At 57.6% G+C, this 25,259-nt stretch overlaps 1 protein-coding gene across 6 annotated transcripts; it reads right to left on the bottom strand.

Annotated features, from left to right (window-relative positions):
- TBC1D24 (TBC1 domain family member 24) lies at window positions 1-25,159 on the bottom strand. 6 transcript variants are annotated; one of them, XM_061152615.1, is made up of 10 exons: window positions 25,075-25,111; window positions 21,931-22,009; window positions 8,562-8,674; window positions 6,666-7,730; window positions 5,445-5,603; window positions 4,302-4,365; window positions 3,265-3,360; window positions 2,783-3,035; window positions 2,203-2,373; window positions 1-1,577 (listed from the first exon to the last, which is right to left on the bottom strand). In XM_061152615.1, exons 4-9 carry the CDS (start codon window positions 7,628-7,630, stop codon window positions 2,219-2,221), a joined length of 1,692 nt encoding a protein of 563 aa, XP_061008598.1. In that variant the 5' UTR covers window positions 7,631-7,730; window positions 8,562-8,674; window positions 21,931-22,009; window positions 25,075-25,111; the 3' UTR covers window positions 1-1,577; window positions 2,203-2,218. The 6 variants fall into 6 exon arrangements, with proteins under 6 accessions (XP_061008598.1, XP_061008597.1, XP_061008595.1 ...); XM_061152614.1 differs by lacking the exons at window positions 21,931-22,009; window positions 25,075-25,111 and adding exons at window positions 9,808-9,916; window positions 10,901-11,321; XM_061152612.1 differs by lacking the exon at window positions 21,931-22,009 and having other exon boundaries at window positions 25,075-25,159.
- Between the last annotated feature and the right edge of the window lie 100 nt (window positions 25,160-25,259).

Raw genomic sequence — 25,259 nt, 5'->3', positions numbered from 1 at the left:
GGGAAAATTGAATACTTATTTTAATAATTAAAATGGAAAAACTCATAAAATACAATGGACTTACTCTTGTAATATAAACTGTTTTAGGAAAACTGATTTTCTGAAGCCTTAAATGCATACAGTCTACTTTGATAATGAACTGGTTTAAACTATGTTCAATTTTTTTCTTAAAATACATTTTCAAATGTTTCTAGAAAAACAAATGATAATTCACTCTGCAATTCCATAAAACTTTGGCTAATTTTTAACAGAAAACGCTAATAATAATCAGGAAGGAATAACAGAGAATGTCAACAAAATAAATTATACTCTATTTGGGAAGACTGAATATCAGATAACAAGGACAGTAATCAGAATAAAAAAAACTGAAGATAATAATCACACATACCTTTTAGTTTAGCAGAAAAGTTGGGGAGAAGATACGAAATTCAAAGAAAGGAGTATCTTGCGTGCACACACACACACACACACACAGATCTCATGATACAGAAACGGTGACTCATCAGCTACCACTGCCGAGCTGGGTGGGGGGAGGCCCTGGGGCAGTCTCAGAGAATCCTGTGGAATTACTCAGCAGGAAAAGAACTCCACAGCTCAGGAGGTTCACCGAGGGGCAGGAGATGGTGCTCGGGTGTGCCTTCAGCTGCTTCTGAAAGGCTGTGTTTTGAAAAGGCCTTTGATGTTCTGTGACCGGTACTGACAGGCAGGAGGTGAGCCAGGGTGGGCAGTGAGCCCTGGGAGGTCCCTCTGGTTGAAGAAACCAGACTCGGATCCCTGCAGTTCACATAGCTGATTAATGAACACCGAAGCACAGGTGAGGGCTGAGGGGGCTCGGGGAGGGGCAGCGAGGGCTGTGGTGTCTGGGGAGGAAGCTGCCCCCCCAAACACCTCTCCCCTCTGCAGGCCTCTCAGCAGCCCTGTGGGGCCTGCAGCACAGGGTGAACGGCCCCCATTTTACAGTTGGGGAAACTGAGTTCCAGACAGGTTCACTGGCCTGCCCAAAGCCACACAGGGTTCCTGGTGTGTCCTTCCATATCACTGTGGCCGGGCTCAGCGGAGATCTGAGGAGGTGGGCAGTGAGGATGCAGGCCCAGCAGGGAGAGCACAAGGTTTGGGGTGGGGGCGCACGGGGTACCGAGCGGGTAGGATCCCTGGAGTGTCCATGTCTCTCCTCCCTCTGGGTGGCCAGGCCCTCAGGACCAGCTGAGGGAGTCATGGGTGGAGGGCCGCCTGCACACCCAGGCGGCACTGTGAGACGGATGCACAGATGGTGGGTCAGGAAGGTCCATGTAGCAGGAGCTGGGAGGGCAGGTGGCACCAGGGGAGGCAGGATAAGAGAGCGCGTGTGAGAGGTCAGACGAGACCCTGGTCCAGGTCACTGCAGTCAAGTGGGACCACAGCAGGGAGCTTGGGGAACTAAGGAGGCCCGGAGCTGGAGAAGAGGAGGCTGCAGAAGGATCCGTGGGTCCAGGCTTCTCCAGGCAGGGCCCAGAAATACTGCTGGCTGGTGTGGGGTCTGTCCCAGAGGGCCCTTCCAGGCATAACTCTACCCTGAGGCCCAGCAGAGGCTTCAGGCTCTGCAAAAACACAAGGACACGCATCGTCCCCTCCGGCCCTCGGCCCTCCCTGGGGAAGGGCCCAGAGCCCTGCACGCGGCTCGTTCGCCGGCGGCTCCTGTCCTAGAGGGGCCCGGGGGAGGAGGGAACTGAGTCAGAGGCTCTAGGCAGACGCTCCCACCAGGTACAGTCCACAGGGCACCTGTGGTCTCCTGGGACCCACAGCCCTGAGGCCCTGCCTGCCGCAGGCCGGCAGGAACTGCAGGGCCTCCTCGGGAGATGCCCAGAGGCACCAGCAGGGGGAGCCACGGGCCTGCACTTGAGCAGGCTCCTTCACCCCGGCCGGCTCAGCCGGCCCCAGCACTCTCTCACCCTGGGGGAATGAGGCTCAGGGGCCATAGACCTGGCCTCCCGCATGGGACACCTGCCCAGACGCCGGCCAGGGCCTGAGTGCAGGACGAAGGAGTGGCAAGTACAGCAGGTCCAGGAGGGCCAGCTGTGGCCGTGGCACCACTGCCTAGACCAGCACTGTGCCCAGCTGCACCCTGACGGTGCCCACGTATGTGGGGGTCTTCACTCACCACCACCTCCCTGAGGGGGGCCCAGCTACCACCCACTCCCGCCCCGGCAGCGGCAGCTTGGTCACCATTGGCTCATGGCCGTCACTGGATGTCAGGGTCCTGGAAGCCCCAGGCCTCCACAGCAGCGATAAGGAAGTTCTCAGAGCAGAGAGGCTGGTTGTTGAAAGTGTCGCAGTGGCCCGTGCGGCCCCGGTTCAGGTCCCCGTCGATGTACAGCGCCTGGCCGCCCCCTCCACCTGCGGGACACTCGGTCAGTGGCTGCCTGCTGTCGAGCACTGCCCTGGGGGACCCTCCTCCTGCTCCTGAGCCACTCCCTTCAGACCAGGCGAGTCTTGGGCTGGCCTTGTCCAGCCCTGCCAGAGGCCTCTGTAAAGCCACAGGGCTGCTTTCTACGGCAACCTGTGACCCATCTCCCAGCACGCAGCCTCAGGTCCCCATGCTGCCCACGTGCCTGCTCCACCCCCAACGATCTGCCGCCTTCTTCCTGCCATTGAGGGGGCTCTGCCTGTCCCTCAGGTGAGGCACCTACCACCCAGCTCAGCCAGGACTGGCCCAGGGCTTCGGCACCCATGACCCTGTACCCTCCTCCCAGGTAAGTGACCGCGGACAGGCAGGAGCAGGCCAGAGGTGGAGGGCGGCGCCCACCTATGATGAGGCAGTCGCTGCCCCCGGCCATGAACAGGGACTCCGTCTTGGAGGGCAGGTTGAAGTGCCGAGTAGCCAGGAAAGGCGAGAGGCGGTCGGAGCTCTCAGAGGACAGAGAGTGGCTCGGGGAGGATGAAACAGTGGCGGACTCCAGGGACGTGGACTCCAGGGACGTGGACTCCAGGGACGCGGGCTTGGTCAGCTCTGGGTGTTTGATGACCACCCACTCGTAGCGCTGGACCTCGGGCTGCAGCTGAGGACAAAGGGCGGTGTGAGGACTTGACCGCGGCGCCCGCTCTCCCCCAGGGCTCGTTGTCGGTGCCCAGCGCGAGGACGCGCGCCACAGAGGCCGCCTGCTTGCCGAGCTCCCCTCTGAGGGTCACACCCCAGCAGGCGACAGGGGGAGGCGCGACAAGGGGAGGCGCGTCTGGAAGGAAGCAGGGTCACATGAGGGGGTGACCTTCCGTGGGGGGCCCACTCACCCTAAACACGAAGCATTCTCCGGTCCCGAAGAAGCCCAGCTTGCCCCCAAACTTGTTTCTCTCACTCCAGTCTGTTGACAGGTAGGCGCCACACACCTGGGGAGGAAGGCCCAGGGTGGGGCTGCACCTGGTGCGCCCACGGGAGCCCCCCAGCACTCAGGGCAGCTGAGAGCCGAGGCTCAGTCACCGTTGGGGGGTCGTAGTCACAGCCACACACCCTGACCATCGGAGGGCCAGGGAAGGTCAGAGTGCGGAGAGAGGGTCGGCACGGAACAGGCGTGGAGGCTGCCTTGGCCGCTGCCGGCTCCTGGGGTACTTCCATTTCCCCCCTGGGCCCGGAAGCCTGGGGACAAGCCCATGTCCACACCCCAACTATGGGCATCGGCCCAGGGAGGCCCCTCAGATGGGAGCTTCCAGGAGGCACCTGCTCAGGAAACACTTCCCAGGCTTCCTATCAGCCAGCTAAGTGCTTGATTTCACCATTAGAGTCACTCCTCCGAGTGGTTACGGAGGTATCTGACACTCGGGTCACCTGCTGTAACAGACACCCGGGCTCCTCCTGGGAGTCAGACACAGGGTCTGAGGCTGAGGAGACAGTCCTGCGGGTGCAGCTGGGCGTCTGGGAGCCACCACAGCACACAGACGCTCCAGGATGGAGGCGCTCACTTTTCTAGACACCTTAAGTACATTCCAGGTGACAGCCACTGCAGAGAACAAGGCTCTGAGAACTACCTGCTGGGTTGGAGGAGGGGAAGGCGCCGACAGACTACTGCAGGAGGACGTGGGACCTCACTCAGCCGGCATTTCTGCAAAGTTCCTCTAGACTGCTGGGCCAGTCAGGCTGGGGGTCTGGACCCCAGGGGAAACAGGGAGGCCCTGGGAACTTGGGGGGTCATGTAAGGAGGCTAGATTTACCTCTCTGTGGAGGGCAAGCCCTGCTCTGCACCCCTAAGCCCAGGAAACCTGGGTGGGGGTTACCAGGGAACACCCACCCTCCCAAGAAGCCAGGAGCCAGGGTCCCTCTGGCTGGTTCTTACCTCCTTCTGCGTAGTCTTGATCAGCAGAACGGTGGGCTCTCGTCCTTCGCACTGGAAGTAGAACCTGGGGGCAGAGAATGGCCTTGCCATTCTGACAGCAGCACCCACCACTGCCCCCTTCCCTGGCTGCCTCCCCCCAGCCACTGCTGACCCCGGCTGCCCAGGGTGGGCAGACAGACCTGACACCTGCCTGTCCTCCTCTCCTGGGAACGGCTTGGATGGCAACGCCTGGGCTTGGGCGCTTCTGCCAACGGGGAGCCCCAGCCAGGAGGCCGCAGGCCAAGCAGTCAGAGTCCTGGACACTCTGCCCTGATGTGCCCGGAGAAGAAGCGGCAGGGCAGACGGCCCCTAGCAGACAGCCACGTGCCAAGAGCTTTGGGGAAGCCAGAACCAGAGGAACAGGTCTGTGCTCTGGGAAAGCTTGGAGCGTTCTCGGGCGCTGGCAGCACCGGGGAGCCAAGAGGAGGCCTGAGGCCACCGCTGTGCCAGCGCAGGTGCCCAGGGCTTGGCCAGCGTCCCTCCATGGGCCTCCCACACCACACAGGGGGGGCTGGCTATGCCAGAATATGCAGGTGGCGCTCAACGGTGCCCCCTCCGTCTGCATCGCCTGTGACCCAAGACAGAGCGTGAGTCAAAAGCCATCTGAGGCTCCCAGGGTGCCTCGGGGGAAACCTGCCAGAATCCCCTGGACACTGGGCAGGGCCCAGCACAGCCCACAGGGCCGAGACGGACCTGGTGTGGACTGGTGAAATGGGGGTGGAAGAGCAGTACCCAAGGCTGGCCGCCTCGAGCTGTCCTGACATTCTGTCAGCTCGAGGGTGGGGGAGCCTGCTCCTGATCACCACCATGCCTGTGTGAGGCCGCGGAGCCCCGCGTGTGCTGCAATGACCTTAACCCTAACCCCTGCAGTGGGGGTGGCCCTGGAGTGAGAGATGCTCAGAAGAGGGGCTCCCAAGTCTAGGCCCCAGGAAGAGGCAAGGCCTTGCCCAGACACCCGTGTCTGCAGGTGGCCTGTGGCCTCCAGGACGTGCAAGCAGGATGAGACGCTGGGCAGCCCCACCCCTTCTGCTCCATCTGGCCCTTGGCGTCCAGACCTCAGCACCTCGAGGGGGCAGGCCCAGGGCCCTGCCTCCGGGGCGTTACCTGGTCAGGCTGTACCCATGCTGCAGCGAGGAGAAGAGCAGGAGGGGCTGGCAGAGGGCGAACCGCTCAGGGACCCACGACCAGATGTCTCTCATCTCCTTCACACCGACGATCTCTGAGTGGAAGTTGTCTGCGTGAACCGCCAGGTGCACGAACTGCCTGAGGGAGCGGGCAGAGGTCAGAGCAGAGCTGCAGCCCCAGCCCCGGCCATGCACCCTGTCCCCTCCCGGGAGGGGTGAGCCTCTCATGGGAGCTCAGCCTGGAGGGAACTTCTTACCTGCAGAGCCAGGTCAGAGCCTGGTAGGGGCCTCTAGCCCTGGAGTCCTGCTCCCACCCTGCTACAGAGGGGACAGAGCCCAGCCCGGGGGCGAGAACGAAAGCCCCCTTTCTCTAAGAAACGGGGACAGAGAGAGTCAGCTCTGGCAAGACAATGCTTCCAGGCCAGCCAAGCACCGACAGCAGACAGACAGACAGACAGGCATGAACGCTAGCCAGCCAAGCACCAATAGGCAGACAGACAGACAGATGGGCCTGAACATCAGCCAGGCTCTGGGGCAGCACTGCTGAAGCCAGCCCTGAGAGCTGGAGCAAGCAGCCAGGCCGGAAGACAGAGAGAAGCCAGGTGTGGAGACACGGTTTCCAGACCTACCTTTTAGAAAGTGAAACACTGAAAAACAGGAGGAAGCAACGGACACGGAGAACAGGAAGAAAAATAAAACAGACAAGGAGAGATTAGTGGCAAGTACTAACACCCAGGACATGCCTGCCTTTGGCCCACGAGAAAGGCTTCCACACCTACTGGGGCTGGGGCACAATGACAGCCGCTGAGGTCTCAGCACACATGGGCCCTCCCTAGGCTGGCTCCCCAGGGGGCTGTGCTCGGGACGGGGGGCTACCAGGATGGGAACCTGGAGCTGAGGGGTGGGCAGCAAGAGCGGCTCCAGAGTGACCCAGGGAGGCCAGCCTGGCTCCCTCCTGGGCCCGCGGGCACCACCGTCGGCTCCAGCCTCTGTCTCGGCCACATGGCCCCGCACCCACAGCTGCCCTGGCCGCCTGCAGCTGCGCCAGACAGGCCCTGTCTCCTGGCTGGTGGTTTTCTGTATGCACACGGAGGGCTTACCAGCCAGCGGCCGGTCGAGCTCCGGCACCAAGCCCCCAGGATGCTTCCTCACAGACCCCACCCCATCCGGGCCCCAGAGGTGGCCCCAGTGGCCTGCCTACCTCTTCTGCTTGACGGTGATGCCCTTCTGCTTCAGAGCTTTTTCGTTGGCCATCTGCAGGAGCTGAATCTCCTTCCGAGAGAAGAGGCGGATGGCAAACGCCTTCTCCAGCAGTTTCTCGGGAGATACGGTCTTGGCGATGTCCCTGACGAAGGTGCGGATGTCCTGCTTCACACTGTCCGACTCGAGCGGCTGCCCCGCCCTCGCCTTGTGGAAGAACTTGAGGATGGCCAGTGCCACGCGGTACAACACCTTGTAACCCTCCACCAGGAAGACGTCGAAGACACGGGCGAAGTAGCTGAGGGGAAGCTCCCCGAAGAGCCAGCGCTGCCAGTCTGCGTACACCTGCAGGACATCCTCTGACACAGCCACCATCAGCTGGTGGGCCGCCTGGCAGTACTTGTTCACCAGGTCCCCAAACGTCATGCAGGAGGACTCGAAGGCCAGGAAGCTCTGGTCTACCAGCTTCCTGCTGGGGTCCTTGCAGGCCAGGATGCGGCAAGCCTTCTCGAAGCACTCGGCCTCGTCGGCACTGTAGTGCAACAGCAGAGCCACGACCGCGGGCAGTGCGGGGCAGAAGGAGACGTCGGGGAACTGGTTGCTGATGCACAGCAGGATCTTGCGCACAGCGCCCTCGCCCTTCGAGTTCAGGCAGTAGCTGGGCACCTGCGTGTTGTCCACAAACTCGGGCAGGGGCAGGCTGGCGCTGCTGTGCTTGCCCACGATCTTGCCGACGATGTCTCTGTACACGCTGGCGTCAGGGGTGACCGTGCGGCAGGGGATGTCCCGGATCAGGCGCTGGTACACCTGCCCCCGCAGGGCGTAGCTGCGGGCCCAGTAGCCCTGGCGCGCCAGCTGCTTCAGCTCCGGCAGCTCCATGCAGCTCAGCTCCTTGGGCCCCAGGTCCGGGATGGCCGAGTCCATCTTGTCTCTGTCCACAAAGCAGCTGTAGGCGGGGGGGTTCATCGTGCAGGGCGTGGCGGGGGGCGGGTGGGGGCAAAGGACAGCTACATCCACTGGCACCTTCTCTGAGGCTTCTTGGCTAACCTGTCTGCCATCCCATGCCCTACAGGATTAAAAACCATGCTTAATAACGCATGTGGCATGAAGGTTTACATTTTTTAAAAAAGTGTCTGTTTTAATCTTTCTACAAAGTTATCAGTAGGGCTTCCCTTTAAGATAAGTGGATATTCTTGAGAATTCACTACAAGCTCTGGAGCATAACTTGTTTTCATAGGGCTTCTGCGGGTACTGGGAGAGGTCACACAGGCTCTGGGTCATGAGAAAAGGCTTTGAGAGGCTGACTCAGCAGTAAACACCTCTTTGCTCAGGGCTGGTGGCCTGCCTGGCCCTCACTCTTCCCTTTGCAGCCTGGGGGCCTCTGAAAGGAGCCGCTGGTCTGGAAGACCCCGGGAGGTCACCAGACGCCGCGTCCCAGCTCACACAGGCTCACAGCCTCTGCCTGGCCGTGTGTCATGAGCAGGACACACACCTACTCTGCCCCACGGTCGCTGGCCTGGAACCTGGATACCGGCTCTTAACTTTCTAAAAATAGCAGCTACGCTGCACGCAGGCATTCCACAGAAGAGTCACTGGTGGGAAGAAGACATGAGGGTGGAGAAATAAATGGAAGGTGTCACAGCTTCAGAATCAGAAGTTTCTGGAACCAAATGAGCCGGAGGTATTGGGGGATTTGGTACCGTCTCTCCATTACGGGCATCTATGGAGATTCCTGTAGATGTTTTTTTAAAAAGCGGGTAACAGGTGCTATTTGAAACTCCAGCTGCACGTGGACAGCAAGAAGGAAGTCTACCGCTCAGACGTCTACTACAATCTGATTTTTGCCAGAGGCTACTGTCCTCAGCACAGAAGTACTAACCACGCACCTCAGACTCACCTTTCAGCCTGGGATGGTACACTGTCCGGAGATCTCACAAAGGGCTGTTTGCCTCAGTGATCTTGGGTAAGTGATCAGAGCATTCCTGTTTTGCTTGCATCAAGAACATTTATCTGAAAACAGAAAAAGCAAGCAATACTTGAATATTCACAAGGCTGCACCACCACAGCATCATCTCTGAGCTTTTTCATCTCCCCAAATGGAAACTCTGCACCCATTAAACACCAACTCCCAATTCCTGGCCTCGAGCCCCCTGGTAACCGCCACTCTGCTTTCTATGAGTCTGACCACTCTAGGCACCTCCTATTAGTGGAATCATACAATATCTGTCCTTTGGTGTCTGGCTTATTTAACTGATCATAAAGTCCTCAAGGTTCATCAATGTTGACAGCATGTATGAGAATGTGAAAGTCGCTCAGTTGTGTCCAGCTCTTTGCAACCCCATGGACTGTAGTCCATGGAATTCTCCAGGCCAGAATACTGGAAGGGGTAGCCTTTCCCTTCTCCAGGGGATCTTCCCAACCCAGGGATTGAATCCAGGTCTCCCGCTTTCCACGCGGATTCTTTACCACCTGGGCCACAAAGGAAGCCCAAGAATACTGGAGTGGGTAGCCTATCCTTCTCTAGTGGATCTTCCCAACCCAGGAATCAAACTGGGGTCTCCTGCATTGCAGGCAGATTCTGTACCAACTGAGCTATCAGGGAAGCCCATGTATGAGATACATTTTTAAAACTTAAGACTATTATTTAGAGCAGTTTTAGGTCCACAGCAAAATTGAGAGGATAGTACAGAAGTCTCACATACTCTGTCCATGTAGGCACAGCCTCAACATTATCAACCTTCCCCACAGATGAGACATTTGCTACAACCGATGAGTTTAAACTGACACATCACTGAATCTATGAATTAACGCGGATTCTGTCTTGGTGTCCTACTTTCTATGAGTTTGGACACATGTAAGTAAAATGACATGTAACCTTATTATAGTATCATAAAAAGCCCCACCTGTTCATCTCTGCCCCCTGCAACATCAGAACTTCATTCCTCTTTACGGTTGATAATATCCCACTGTATGTCCAGAACACGCTTTGTCTACCTGTCAATGGATATCTGGATTGTTCCTACCTTTCGGCTGTTGGGAGTAATGCTGCTGTGAACACAGCTGTGTCTATTCAAGTCCTTGGATACATTTCTTTACAGGGACTTTCCCACAGAAATGAGGTTTTGTTGACAACATCCATTTACCTCGTCCCGCTGGAGGAGCCTTGCCTGCAGCAGGACTAGGTGTCGCCAATGCTGGAAACTTCTTCCCCAGAAAAGAATCCCAAATGGCAGCTGGTCTGTCTGCTCTGTCCTGGGAAGGACAGCAGTTAGTGGCTTCCGTTTCCCCAGGCTGCAAATTACCTATAGAGTCTCATCCTTCACTCTAGGCTCCGAGCACACTAACCTCTGGAGGGACCGGAGGCCTATCCTGTTTTCTTGAATAGAACCTGCTTCTCATCAGGGCGATAAACATTTTTATAAACAGAACAAGAGCTGGGCAGGACAGTGTCAAACCTCACTCAGCTGGCCTAAGATTCAGGTTGAACATTAAACAGTTATTGCGCCTTGCAAACCCCTTCAGCACGGACCTTCGGAGAGAAGCAGACCAGCGTTCGTGTTCTCTTTCCTTGCTGCTTCTGGCTGTGCTGCACAGCATGTCGGATCTTAGTTCCCTGACCAGGGATCAGACTGACGCCCCCTGCAGTGGAGGCACCCGAGCACCAACCACCAGGGAAGCCCCCACAGTTTCATTTGTTGCAACAAGTGGCTGGGGGGCTCCGAGGAAAGACAGGCGCAGAAGAGCCCAGAGGAGCTCTCTGGACCCCTGAAGGCCTTCTCGCACCTGAGAGCATGTGGTATTTCTGGAGAAGGGCAAACAAAGTTGTGCTGACCTCCTGAGGGGTCAATGAAGCCAGGTCCCAGGGCAGCTTTTTGTCTGGTTTGGTTGTTATATGAATGAATGATCACAAAAACATCAACTAACACAAAATTACAGACTACAAATATACAGTCCTGCTTAAGTTACCCCTCAATCCCACTGCCTCTTCTCCCTAAGGCCACCACCCCTCACATCTGAGTTCATGAAGCTGCTTCCTGCAATGTACGCGTGCACACGTTCACAGCACACGCTGGCTGTGGGGAGCAGGGAGGCAGCAGCCAGGAAGCAGATCACAGTCACCAAGCGGGACCCTCACCCGGGCCGAGGTCGCGGCCTCCCCAGCTGTCCCTCCCGCGGCTTTGGCCACACCACCCACACCGTCCACGCCGCCTGCCCTGCAAGGGACGCAGGCCTCACCTGCTCTTGCAGCGCCCAGCGCCCGACAGAGGGCCCAGGCCCAGGGAGGCAGCCGTGCTCCCACCCTCGCCCGGCGGGTGGTCGTAGAGAAGGCAGACCAGAGCTCCGGCAAGGAGTGAGCCAGTCTGAAGCCGCCAGGCCGGGTTCGGCTGCCACTGGCTGGGCTGGCCTCAGGAAAGCCGCACCTCCTCCCTGAACACTGAACACAGGTGCCCTTCTCTAAAACGGAGCCAACGAACACAAGCCTGCCTCGGGCCCTGACCCCGGCATGGCACCTGTGCTGGCCGGGTGTGGGGACAGGTACACCCCACTCTCTCCCTCTGGCCCTGCGGCAGCCCGGGGCAGGTAGCCACTCTTCCAGGCCAGCAGGGGCCCTGGAAAACCACTTTCCCTTGGCTTCAGGAAGCTGAGGGAGGAAATGAATTCTAATCACAAATTCTGCACTTGCCCTGGGGCCACCCCACCCCCAGTCTCAAGTTCACCGCGGAGGGGCGGGGCAGGCTCGTGGCGCCTGTCCATCAGCCCGCGGGCACGACTCCCTGGCCTTGGACCACAGGAAGGAACTCTGCGTTTCTGCCCTGAGCTTGGGCCTAATCTGCAATTCTGAGCAAACAGGAAAAATTCCACTCAACTTCCTGCTGGACTCACAAGAACAGCTGACAGTGGTCATTTCGGATGGTGGGGATGCCACACAGCATGTCCAGAAAGTGGTGGCCGACTTAGCTGGAGTCATCAGGGGGTCTCCCCCATCAGAGCGGAAGTGCTGAGACGGAAGCTGACAGAGGAGCTGAGGAAAGGCTGCTCCCTCCCAAGGAGAAGAGTGAGGGCCCAGAGGCGGGAAGGGACCGGGGTGCTGGAGATGGGGAGGGCGTCCGGTAGGCCGCACAGTAAGGAAGGAGAGCGAGGCACCGGGGTGGGGGGTGCGGAGGAGCACGGGTTTCTGAGTGCAGGGGGCATGGAAGGGACGTGCCCCAGCAGCCGTGACTACCAGCTGAGCGCCGTGGGGTTGAGCCTGCCTGCTCCTGGAACTGAGCGCCGTGGGGATGAGCCGTGCCTGCTCCTGGAAAGCACGCTCCCGCCTGGCATGCCAGGACAGTGCTCCCTAGGCTCCCGGCTCAGGGGCTCTGGGGGTGGGGTCAGGAGGGTCAGCGCGGTGCAGCCACCGAGGCTGTAGCCACGGCTCCCCCAGGGCCCCGGGAGGCGCCTGCTCTCTTCAGGATGGTCCCTCTGAAAGGCCTCTGCCCGGCACCCCTCCCCGCTGGTGTGGCCGTTTCCCCACCCGGAAGCCCCTCCAGTCACTGTCTGTCATGCCTTCCCTCAAAAATAGAGGTCATGCTTCCTAATGGAAAGCAAATCTGTCTTAAAAAGGAAAAAATAAAGTATTCGGTAGGACTCAGTGACCTCTGCTCAGGGGGTCATGCAGCGCTCGGCTGGTGGCCCCATGGGCCCTGGGCCAGGCAGCTTTTCTGAGGAGGGGGTTCCGGGGACCATGCTCCGGCCAGGAGCAGCCACCGGAGCCCCGCAGGAGGAGGGAGGTGGCAGCGGGTAGGAGGCGCCCGGGCGCCCTGTGCCCGCCGGCTCTGCTCCAGGAGTGGTGCTGCCCTCCTGGCAGACACCAGACCGGGAGTGGGGCAGGGGGAGAAAGCGGTCATGGGACGAAGGACAGAGACGCATGGGGCCCCCTCCCGCCCCCTTCAAGGGCCGCTGGACAGACTCCACAGTGGGCCGCCAGGCAATGCAACCTCATCCCTGTCTCCTTCAACCCCATGGCAGGTAACTTCACAGTGAGGGAACGGATGCAGAGAAGGCTCTGGGGGCCCTGCACAGGCAGAACCCAGCCAGCAGCCTCCAGAGCGAGCCTGCAACGTGCTCGACGCCCCCTCCCCCCTGGAGTGCAGCTCACCCAAGGGGCAGCCCCGCCACCGCGTCCTTAGGCCTGGCTCCACACGCCACATGGCTCTAGCTATGGTTGGAGACACGAGACCTCTGCCTGCCTCACCTTGTAAGTGGGGAATGTTAATTCTCCCAAACTGGGTTTGAAAAAAAAAAAAACTCGCTTTCAAGTGACAAACAGACCCCTATGTTAAGCCTGGGGAGATTCTATCTTAACCACCCAACCACACTGGGCGCTCTGCCCCCTTATAAACTGCCTCTTCGGGAGTGCCCAGCACCCCTTCCGCCCCCTTAACTTCAACTTTTATTCGTTTTACAAACTTCTCCGTAGCCGCCTGTTCTGGGCAGGATCCCGGAGACACAAGCATAAGAGACGGCTCTCCAGGAGCCCGATGGTCACACCGCCCGCAGTTAGACGAGAGGCCAGCAGGGCACTAACCACCCAGCAGGGCATGGACTCCGCGTGCGTGCCAGAGGGATAAGGACCCCAGGGTGTGTGACACTGGGGACGAGGACAAATGCAAATGGGGGAGCTCCTGGGAGGTGGGGCAGGAGCTGTCATCCCCACTCGAGGGAGCAGAAGAACCAAGGCAGAAGGTGACGCACCAGATCGGCATTTCAGAGAAAACCCTGGTGGCGAAGGAGGAAAGAGGGCAGAGTCCAGAAGCACAGGCAGGATGAGCAGGGGTGGACTCCACCAGACACGCTGACCTGGGGGTGGGGGACAAAGGCCCCAGCAGTGAATAGGGAAGGCTGGCCCAGGGCTGGGGCTCGGGTGGGGCGGAGGAGGCGCTCCCTGGGGGGCTGTGAAAGGCTCAGGCTGGAGGAGGAGCTGGGCTGCTGTGCTGAGGTCCTGCCCAGACACCCAGCCGTCAGCCCTCACCCCCGCACTGGACCCTGACTCCTCTGTCACCCACAGTCTGCACACGGCCTCTCCACATACCCAGAGCCCACCAAGGAGCCAACTGTGACCCAGCTGGCAGGAGACAGCCCAGCGCAGAGGGAGGGGGGCTCGGACGCTGCCTGGTCCCGCTGACCCCTGCCCAGCCCACCCGCCCAGACCCTGCACCCGCCCTGGCAGCAAGAACAGCTCAGGTCTGAGCTCCCGGGGCTCAGCCTGGCCGGGCCTTAGTCACTGCACCACAGGACAGCGGGCGGCGAGGCTGTCTCAGTTGTTCCCTCCTCACGGGACACTCCCCGCCTGTTTCCTGGGAGTGCAGTCAGAAAACAGAGAAGAGGAAGGAGGCTGGGTCCAGCCCTGCAGACCAAGGATGGGGTGGCAGATGGGGAGGCGGGCAGCAAGGCGCGCAGTCCAAGGCCCAGGAGTCCCATGTGACCAAGAGACCGGCGCCTCTCGGGCAGTGTCCCCAGCGAGGGCAGGCAGGGCGATGGGTCCCTGACACCTGGTGGCCCCACTCCAGCCCTGAGGGCGTGTGGGGCGTGGGTGAGAAAGACACAGGACCGGTCACTGCCTGAGAAGAAGATACCCAGGGGGCCAAGCAGGAACATGGCGGCAGGACAGGGAAGGGCAGATGACCTGTGCTGGGGGTCGGGCATGCGGCTCTGCTCCCAGGGTGCTTGAGTTAGAGGGGCAGGGCAGGGGGCACAGGGCGTCTGGACTGGTGAGCAGGGAAGAGTGGGAGGAGCTCTGAGGCAGAGAAGCGGGGGACGGTGAGCATTATCCCAGGGGCCAGCACTAGGACAATCAGAGGGGTGGTGAGGGGGGCCTGGGCGAGGCAGGTCTGGTGCAGGATGCAGGCCCAGTCTGTTCAAGCCTGAGCTCCTCATGGCAGGCCCAGTGTGCCTGCCCCTGGGCAGACCCCAGGGAAACGCTCAAGCCCACTCCCGAGCATCTGCTGGAGGCCTCGGGGACACAGCCTCAGGACTGTCAGGGACGCGGGGGGAGGACGCTCCTCTCTTGGCCCAAGGCCTCAGCAGTCAGACGGCCCCCACTCTGTGGCTGACAGACAGGGGGTGACAGTCACCAACCGCAGCCTGACACGCCACGTCCGCTCCCCTCACTGCCCCGTTTTTACCACCCTCACCCCAGCTCCAGCTCTCTTCCTGCTCTGGAGCTTGTTTGTGGCAAACAACTCCCCGGCCCACCCTCTCCCTTAACGCACCCTTCCTCCAGGCCAGAGAGCAGGGGACCCTGACCCTCTTTCTGCAGGGTCTCCCCACCCACCACCCACTTCATTCCAGTTCTTGGCCCCCTTCTCTCAGCTGCCTCACTACAGGGCATTCAAAGGTCAAGCATGCCGGCCTGGCTCAAAGCTCCCCAACTTCACCTGCTCTCTTTCTGAGTTGGCCCACACTCTGTCTGTGCAGTGTGTTTCTCTCTAAATAAACTGACTTCTTGTTTCTCATTGAATTCTTTCTGCGATGAGACATCAAGAACCTGAGCGTTAGTAAGTCCTAAGACCAGGTGTGTGATCTCAAGAGCTATGAAGGGACAGTGATAAGGTAAGAAAACGTTGAGAGTTAGGTCTTGGTCTGAGACAGGCTTGTGGGCTCGAGCCAGGTGTACTGGGGAGGACGCTCCAGTGATGTCTGCCCGCTTCTGTCAGGCCTGTCAACCCCAAACACTTCGGGGCTCTGATCGGGAACCTAGTTCTGGACCAGAGGGATGGCAGCCGTCACCCTGGTCTGCTATGGGAAGGTGGCATGGAATGGCTATGCTCAGGCACGTCCGACAGCAGGGCCAGGACAGGCCTATCGAGGCAGGATTTGAGAATCCAGACTTCTCCTTGACTCTGACGTTTGCCTCCTACGTTCTATGTTCACTCCTGTTTCATATCTTGCTTCTCTTAACCCCAGAAGACCTGTGTGACTGCCAAGACGGACTTTTTATTGACAAGTGCTGACCCTTTACTTTCAACTGACCTACTCCTGCTCATCATCAACACCGCTGGGGAAACCTTCTGTGCCGTCCCTTTGCAACAACTTTTCAGGCGCTGATGCCTGGTTGGAAGACTGCTTTGGGAGGGATAGCATCTAAGATCTAAGTGCAAATCTTGTTCAGACTGAGCAGCTAGACACATCACCTCGGGCTTGGGTCTAGAATGGGTCGGGCTGCGTCAATTTGGCTAATATCCCTCTGGGCCATATACTCCAGGGTTGGGAAAGATTCAGACAACAGGAATTTTTAAAAGTACCCTATATTCAAATTTTCATGACTCTGTATCTAGGCAGTGGAACTCAAAAGGAATTTAAAGCATGTCTAGCTCGGAGGGATGACTCTAGGAAAAACACAGAGGACATTTTGCTGAGTCCCACTGTGGGACCATGCAGGGCACTGAGTGGGGTGGGAGGCTGTCTCTGAGGCCGGCCCACGATGGAATCACCTTGTGAATGCTACTGGCAGAGACAGACGTCCATATGACTGACCGCAACATGTCAGGGAAGCTAAAGGACACACCCACAGGCACTGACAGCTCCAAGGGTGACCCGAAGACCAAAAAGCGGGTGCTGGCCCAGCTCCTGGAAATCCCCACCCTTTCCCCAAATTGCTAAAAGGATCCTCCCACTCATTAGCTTATGAAATTATCCAGTCCATAAAAGCTAACCAAACTGTATTCCAAGGTCCCTCTCACCTTCTGAGATAGCCCACACTCTAAGCCCACACTTTATTTTTTCTCTAAGTAAACCCACTTCTTACCTATCACTCTGTCTCTTACTGAATTCTTTATGTGATGAGACACCAAGTGAGCTTCACTAAGCTCTGAAACCAGGTGTCTGATCTCATCTGGAAAACCGTGGATTTTGACTGGGTTCCAGTCCCAGTAAGTGGATTCAAGTCCCAATCTGAGTTACATAGTTTCAGTTGGAAGACACTAACAGTAAAACCTGTTAATTGTAAAAATGTTTTAAAAAACTTCAAAAAAAAAAGCAAAAAACAAACAAAACCAAAAAACTTCAAGAACAACAGGATGAAAAGCCTGCGATCTTCCAAGGGAGACTAGTGGAGACTTCAGGAAACACAGGAATGAGAATCCTCCCCAGAGGGACACGCCCTTTTGACTAAGCACTTCATAGCCCAGTCTGCCCTAGACATCAGGCACAAAATTCAAAAAGCATCTGCTGGTCCTCAGGCTCCAATAAATGACTTGTTTCATTGGCTTACTCAGCTTTCAATAATAGGGAGTTATCTGAAAAGGCTGAACACACCCAGAGAAATATGCAAAAGGCCCAAATGATGGTACTGGCTTTGTCCACTCAGAGACTACCAACGGGGAATCGGTTTTTCCGGCAGGCCACCAGGCTCAGGGTACCCAGACAAGACCAGGGTACCCAGACAAGACAAGGGTACCCTGTGCAGACAAAAGGGGCACTAAGGGAGGACTGCAATTTATGTGTCCCTTGAAAAGAGCCAGGGCATTGGAAGAGGGAATATCCCAGATGCCAGAGTGACGTGGGCCTCCTGGCCATTGATGGTTTTACAGTCAAAAGACTGAAGGAGAGGACCTCCATGGTGGTCCAGACACTAAAATTCCATCTCCCAATGCAGGGGCCCTGAGTTTGATCCCTGGTCAGGGAACTAGATTCCACATGCCACAGCTGAGAGTTCTTACAGTTTCATCAAGGAGGTTCACAGAAATGCTATGGAAGCAGTTACAACAATTCCACATCAAGATGATTGGCCATGTGAGCATTCCAGTCCACACTGACTTAAAAGTAAGGGGCTGCCCTGCCCCTGAGGCCCCAAGATCAGGCATCCACAGATTTTTACACCTTCAAAGGCAGAGTCGATGCCTCTGATCAACCTTGAAGCAGTTATACAAGACAGACCATTGCCCCTCTGTTTCCCGTGAGAATATGGGAGTAAAATGACTGAGAAGGTAAAGAGGCAGGAGGGAAGGGGGCTGGGACAACCTCAAAATCCCCACACCACCACTCCTCCCACTCACCAGCCCATGAAATTACCCACCCCTCTGAAAACTGACAGCCCCACATCCTGCTGCTGTTCTCGCCTTCTGAGCTGGCCCACACTGTCTGTGGAGTGTGTTTCTCTCTAAATAAATCCACCTCTTGCCTATTAAAAAAAAAAACCAAACCCTCCCCAGCTTTAGAAGCCTTTACATCTCTGATGCTTTGTCTACACCCTTGCTGGCCCCAGGAGCTCTTCATCCTGGGCACATACCACAAACACCCTGACTGTCCTGGAGCGCTTCACTTCCCCCTCCCACTTGCCACAAGTCCATCTGCCCTCCCCACGAGCCCTTTGGGGTTTTACTCCCTTGTCTGCTCGGCCTGACCCGAGCCTCCAAACCTCCGCTCCACCAGTCACGAGCTCCTGTCTCAGCTACCCGGCAGAACCCCCATAAGAAGCCAGCCTGACGGCACGCTTCTCTACACCCACACACCAACTACAGAGGTAAAGTCACACCGCCCCACTTGACGCCCCCGGAGCCGCCTGGCAGCCCTCCACTTGCCTCCAGGCACCCTCTCCCAGCCCCACAGCAGCTGACAGCTTCACACCTCCCCCTCTCCTTGAGAACCGGGTGTCAGGCCGGAGCACCCACTGGTGTCTGGCCCTGGCCCTTGATCTGTAACCCCCACCCTTGGTTCTGGATCTCAACTCTTAGGACTCCGACTCTCCTGCATCTCTAATGCTCCCTCTCTGGTTAGCCAGGCCCTCAACCCCAACCACAGCATCCGACACTCCCCTTGAACTACACCAGTGCTCTTTCTTTTCTCCCCAGTCAAGCTTCTGGGGAGAGCAGCCTGCAGCGTCTCCGCCCTTGCCCTCGATGCCTTTACTGCCTGGCTGCCCGACCTAACAGACACCTCTGAGCTCTTATCTCTCTGACGCACACAGCTGACCCCACTGCGCTCAGCTCTCCTCCCCTAGGCCTCCCAAAACCCCTCCCTCCCATCTGTCTCCTCCTCTCTCTGGCGGCTGCTGCTCCTGTCCCTCAAATGTTCCCTTTGCAGAAGTCCATCCTCTTTCCAGCTTCCCTGAGGGCCCAGTGGTAAAGAATCCACTTGCAATGCAGGAGACTCAGGTTTGATCCCTGGGTCAGGAAGACTGCCTCGAGGAGGAAATGGCAACCCACTCCAGTCTTCTTGCCTGGAAAACCCCACGGACAGAGAAGCCTGGTGGGCTACAGTCCCTGGGGTCGCAAAAAGTCAGACATGACTGAGTGCGCACGTCCATCCTCTTCTAAGCCTAGATTTCTCAGGTCCCATACCTCCAAGTGTTTTGCTGAAACCTCCCAACCTTCACACACTCCCCGTGAAAGGCAGCTAGCTCTGACTCCCAAACAGCTCTGCCCTGCTCTCCCCTTAAAACCCCTTCACGTCCACTGGCCCTGCCCCCTTCAGCATTTGTCCCTACCTGCCCTCCAATGGCAGCTTCAGGAGTCTTGACAGTGGGAAGGGGAAAAGCTAGGACACGCTGGTTCTTCCTTCTCCTCCCAGGCGAATCTGCTTCAAATGCTCCCTCCTTCACCGGCCCTTCCAGACTCCTGACCCTGCAGGCAGGACTGACCTCCACGCCTCCTTCTCTGGATCTGTTTGAACTTGGCACACCTGTGATGACCTGCTTATGAGTCCAGCCCTTCTCCCCTACTGTGACTTGGAGCCGGGCGTCTCACATCCCACACTCGGTGCACCCAAGGAGGAGGAAACAGAGAAGGAAACAGACGGAGACTCAGGAAAATCCCAGACCACTTGGGCCCGAGAAGGAAATTTAACTCTCAACCACAGGGGCCATCTGGTAACTTGTCTGTTCTAGGTATGTGCACTTCCCAGCAGGCATCCTCATGTGATGAGATGGCAAGCTGGGTTCTGCCTCAGCCCTGAAGCAGCGTAGGGAATTTTTCAAATACTAGTGGCAACTGGCATTCCACAGTGAGTGCCAGCTACCGGGAACCCGATAGGGGGCCCTTGGCTGATGGCACACAATGGAAGGCACGTGCCAGGCATAAATGGGTGTAACCATTGAGGAGGCATTAGTCACAGCACCGCAGGCCAGCTGGCTGGCTCATCTGCTAGTACTGGTCGGAAGTTCAAATGCAGGTCTTAGCAGTGGCACCTGAGCCTAAAGATGGGACCCGAGCAGGGTAAAGTCCTAACGGTATTAGCCACTCTAAAAAGTTCCCTGCGAGGAATTCCCTAGCGGTCCAGTGATTGAGACTCTGTGCTTTCACTGCCCTGACCCAGGTCTGATCCCTAGTTGAGGAACCAATTTCCTTCAAGCAAGCCGCTGGCTTGGTCTACCCACAGACGGCTGGGATTGCAATGGGGCTCTGCTAATTCAGGATCTTTATCTTCTGAGTTTAAAAGGTCCTCCCAGCAGTAAGTCTGGGAAAACACCCCCCAAGGGCACAGGAGAAACCAGCTAGCTGCAGGGAATGAGAAGCAGGAGGAGGAAGCCCAGCTGTCAGAAGCTAGAATCCTGACTGGTCTGAATTCCAAGCAAGGTGCCGGTGACAGGCATGCCTCAGAAGGCTGGGCACAAAGCAGGCTCTCGGCAAGCATCTTCAGGTGTGACTGCAGAGTGGGCTGGGAGGGAATCTTGCAGGCTGGATCATTTCAACAGGCATTCGAGACGCTTTCTGAATGCCACTGTGCTGAGTGCTGGAACACGAGGACGCAAGGCCACCCCATTGCTCAGCGAGGTTCAGGGTGTGGGGACATGGGGTACTGACCCTACCAACTCAGGTGCGGATGCTGTGAGGGAGAAGCACAGGGGGTCTGGGCCCCCAGCCCATGAGGAAAGAGGGGCCTGGAAGCCTTGCCCCGCCAGCACCCACCTGGCCTAGATCCTGAAGGCTGAGGCGGCCTGCACCCAGGAAGCAGCAGAAACAGCCCTGGAGAGCACAGCTGCTTGGGGCCAGTGAGTGTCATTCACGGCTCATATTCAAAGACACTTCTACAGTCCAGCTTCATTGGCTCCAAGAAGCCACAGGGCCTGGGTTCACCGGGCTACTGAAAAAGGAGTGCGCGCCTGTATGCTGGGAGGTGGGGGAGGAGACGACCCAGGGAGGCAGGGAAAGAAACCAGAGGCAGGTGGAGTGAACACACACCCATGGCTCCCTCTAAGGCCCACAAGTTTAGGAAGACAGGAAGGCAGGAACCACGCCTGCTAAGAAAGGAATTACAGAGGGTAACCAGGGAATGAGGACAAACGAATTCAAGGGAAGGCTGAAAGGACAGAAGCCAGGAGAGCTCTTGGAGGGACTCAGGTAACTGAGCTTCATTTAGAATGCTATGCAGCAAAAGAGCTTTTACTGGTAACAGAATCACCCACCAGCAAATAACTGGTATCCAATTAAAACTGTGTAATGATTAGGTGGACACACAGTTTCGGGTTATGTGAAACGGGCCAAGCCATGTGTAGTGGCTTCTCAATGGCCTGTAAGAGGAGAGTGCAGCCTGGGTGGGCTGGAGGAAGAAAGCATGACTGCTCACACGTGACCCCTGTCAGCAGCTCCGTGGGCAATATCCAGGGGAAACGGCTAAGGTCCAAGAGCCAGGCAGGGGACCGGGACTGCACAGGGCAGAAGGAGAGCTTGTTTCCTGTGCCCCTCCGTGAGCAGGTTCCATAAGAGACGAAGGTCACTGTTAATAGCACTCGTCCAGAGACCAGACAGCCCTGTGGGGCCCTGTGCCTCCTGTGGGCAGAGGAACTCCTGGTGCAATGCCAGCCTTTCCTTACTCTCTCCTGGCGGCCTCTCAGTGTGGGGACAAGCTTGGGAGGAAGCACTACACACTTGGCCTCTGTATCCTCAACAGTCCTTCCAAAGTCCCTTCGACTCTAACACTGAGGCACTACACAGAAACGGGTTCCGGGAGGAGAGCGAGAGGACCCAGAGAGTTCTTGGATCCCTCTCTGGATCTGAGGAGGTCTCTTTCCAGAGATCTAGTGATGAGAACTTGCTGAAAGGACCAACCCTCAGGCTGGAGGAGAATGAGGTCCTTTGAGCTGAGTGACAATCTGGAACTTTCTCGAAAGGCAAACAAACACATTTGACAGGAAGGCCCTGGGAATCAATTATGTGATTTTGCACCTTTGGTATCTTACATTTTGCTGTTTAACCAACAACCTGAGGCTCTGTGACAGATACAAGAAGCCCACAATCTTGCCCCCATCCCCTCAAAAGGCAGGAGGTAATCAATCAGATTTTTGTTACCTTATCTACTCTGTCCCACGGACGTGAAGCATCAGGCCTCTCCAGGGTCAGTCTTCTTTCTCTCACCCCACACACACTCCTGGGAAGGCACACCCCACACCCTGGCTTCAGTGCCCACGCAGGAAGGAGCGCTCACGGCTCCAGAGCAGTCTCTACCGAGGAGCTGTTGAGGACTCTCAGCTCAGCCTCTCCACACCACTCGCCGTCACCCACTCCAGGCCTGTCCCTTCCAGCACACAGCGCAGCCGGGCCTGCCAAGTCACCCGGCCGCGGAGTGTTCCTGAAGTCCTCCTCCATCCCTGGGCCTTCCCACCCCCGCGGCCCCCTGTCGTGTGGTCTTGCTCTTTCTTTTGTTCCCACGGCCCTTCCTTGGTGCTGGGCCTTCTGGTGTTCTGTTAACCACCCCGACCCACTGTAGCCTTGCACCAACCCACCCCAAGTCACCCATGAGGGCACAATCTGACCAGTCACTCACAAACCCAAGATCCCCGAGTGGCTCCCCATCGCTCTCAGGGCAAAATGCAAACTGGGGACTGGTACTCATGGCTCTCCTGACAGCCAGCAGCCTAGCTCCCTAACTCCATCTCCCTTTCCTCACCCCAAATACCACTGCTACCCACTGCCCTTCTTCCAACAGCCGGGAGACTGCCCTGGTACTTCACACACTGTCCCTTAGCCAAGAAGGCGCTCCCTCACGTGGCTGTTCTTTAAAAAAAAAAATTTTTTTTTTTTTTGCTACACCACATGACTTGTAGGATCTTAGTTCCCTGACCAGGGACTGAACCCGTGCCCTTGACAGTGAGAGCACAGAGTCCTAACCACTGGACAGCCAGGGAATTCCCTGATGTTCAAAATTTAATTTAAGTGCTTCTCAGGAGCTACCACCAAAGGCCAGCTGGACTCCACCCCCCTGTGCCCACAGCAAGCTCAGCCCACCTCAGGGGGAGTGCTGCCCACTGCACCACAGCTCCCTGACCTGTCTCCTCACTGCACCCCAGTCTCAAGGGCACAGGCTCACTCAACTCTGGAGCTGCAGAGCACGGAGCACAAGTCCTCATCACGTGAAGTATGACTTGGATAGATTTGTGTTGAAAGAACAATGAAAATCATCAAATAATGAATTTAGGTTGGTCTTTAGTGAAAAGCCCGAGGTACTGCTTCTTTGATATTATCTCCATTTGGAAAGTGACACTTGAACCAGCCACTGAAACTGCTGCTTCGAGTTAAAAAGGCTCTCTTTCTTCCCTGCACAGAGTTGTCATAACAGAGAAGGTATGCTCAAACAGGTAAAACATTGAACAGGGTCAATGTTAAGTGCTTTTTTATAACCTGCTTATTGTCCTTATGTACTTCAAGCCAGAAACCATCTAAAAGCAAACACTTAAAATATGTCTTCTGAGATCGGCTGAGACTGCAACGAGACTTGGGAGCAACATGGGGTGCCCAAGGTCACTTGGCCGGCTGGACCGTCCTGGCAGGCGTGGTCACTGACAGCTAGCACAGCTCACCTGCAGGTGAACTTGCAAATCCAGGAGGTGAATTCTGTCCTCATTATGAAAAGCCGGCCTAAATAACTAGATTACTTCTACATGCCCCGAAGGTCACCGTTCACTCAGATGAAAACTACTGCACTCGTTTTAGCAGGAGTTCATTTCACCATTCTCTGTGACGCAATGGGGGAGCAGAGAGGACTGTGACTTGGCCCAGCTCTGTTCACAGGGAGAGACTAGTTTCTAAACAAAGCACTGGATCCTGAATAAGCACTGCTCCTACAGGCTTTAGCTAAGGGCTGAGAAGATTAAATGAGGAACAACCTTCAGGATAAAGAAAGCACATGTTGGGGGTTATAGCACTGTTCAGAAATGGTAACTGTAATACCTTTGTGAAATTTCTTGATCTTTTCTTACCTTGGTTTGTTTCTTCCAGCCTGGATCCCTTAAAAAGAAAAGAACCAACACACCTATCTTCAAGACAATTAGGTAAATGTTCAGAGGTGGCTACTATGTGCTGGGGCAAGAAGATGGAGGGGAGCCCCCACATTTAAGTAGGGTAAACCACTATTCCTGTCAAATAATGGAATTTTTTTCCCCTCCTGTAATTGTCTGCAAGTTCCTGCTGATGTCAGAGCAAACATACAGAGAAATAAGAAAAATCACTTGCAAGTGCTTCTACTGGCCCTGGAAAGGCAGACAGACTCCTCACTACCAATAAGCAGCTAGCCAAAGATCTCAAGATCAGCATCACAGCAGCAGCCACGTGAGGTGGGGACTGTGCCTCCCAGGCACACCGCTATCCTAACAGTCAACCCACGCCTTCACCTAGCCCAGTGGGTGCTCACACTGCCTCTGGCCTTTAGTGTCAGCGGAGCAGGCGGTGATCCAGGAGGCCCAGTGCTCCCTACTGAGCAAGTGTCCCCTACCGAGTAAGGCCACTAGGCCACCAGCACCCTTCCTGGGAGAGGACCTTGACCTCTCCAGGCCCATCCCCGACCTCCAGCTGTGCTTTCTCAAGGCTGAGGAGTACAGTGCCCAGGGGCCCTGTGGAAATAAACGCTTCTGTCCCCGGCACAGCCCAGCGGCCACCCGAGGGTACAAGTCACCCCAGACCCGCGAGGCAGGGCTCAGAGGCTGCGTAGATACCTAGGCGGCAGGCGGGCGGGGTGCCAACCTGGGGCAAGCGGAGGGTCGGGACGGGAGCAGTTTGCAGGTCTTCCAAGACAGAGCGTTATCACAGAATCTGTTGCAGTTTCGAATCCATAAGAGGATTTCTCACCCCGCAGAGCCCGAAAGCGCCCGAGGAAGGAGTACCCCAGAGCCAGCTCATTCCCACCGCCGCCTCGCCGGAGCCGCCCGCCGGACCGCCAGCGTCTGGCGAGGGGCGCCCGCACGACCCCCGGGATGGGGGTCCCGCGCGGGGCCCAGGCCGGCTCCGGCCCCACGTCGCGCCCCGCCGGACGCTCGGGCCGCGGCGCAGCGCTGGGGGCAGTGGGCAGCGCCGGCCGCGGGCCCCGGGCCCCCAACCCGCGCCGCGGCCGGCCCCCGCGCGCCCCTCGGTCAGCACGCCTGAGCCGCGGTGACAGCCGGCCCCCCGCCCCCACGGCCCCCGCGCCCACCCGCCAGCCGGCCGGCCCCGCCGCGGACCTACCTACCCTCCTGCGGCGCCAGCCGCGAGCCCACCTCCGCCCGCCGCGCCGCCTTCTCCTCAGCTCGCCGCGCGCCCCGGCGCCGGCGCGTCTGCGCACGCGCGCGCGCGGCCCCGCCCCCACCGAGCCTCGGCGCCGGCTGCCCACCCGCGGCGCCCGCGGGGCTCCGAGGCCGCGGCTCCGGGCA

Source organism: Dama dama, chromosome 10 (genome assembly GCF_033118175.1).
Source record: "Dama dama isolate Ldn47 chromosome 10, ASM3311817v1, whole genome shotgun sequence".
In the NCBI taxonomy this organism is placed as follows: Eukaryota; Metazoa; Chordata; class Mammalia; order Artiodactyla; family Cervidae; genus Dama; species Dama dama.
Note: the sequence above shows the minus strand (reverse complement) of the source record. Positions and strands in the feature narration are given on the sequence as shown.

Bases quoted from the DNA above. Each gene is read 5' to 3' on its own strand.
- TBC1D24 (XM_061152612.1), bottom strand. From the start codon at position 7,630: ATGAACCCCCCCGCCTACAGCTGCTTTGTGGACAGAGACAAGATGGAC. The intron at 4,366-5,444 runs GTAACGCCCCGG...CTCTGCCCCCAG, and splicing joins CATGGGTACAGCCTGACCAG to GTTCTACTTCCAGTGCGAAG. The intron at 3,361-4,301 runs GTAAGAACCAGC...CTTCCTCCCCAG, and splicing joins TCAAGACTACGCAGAAGGAG to GTGTGTGGCGCCTACCTGTC.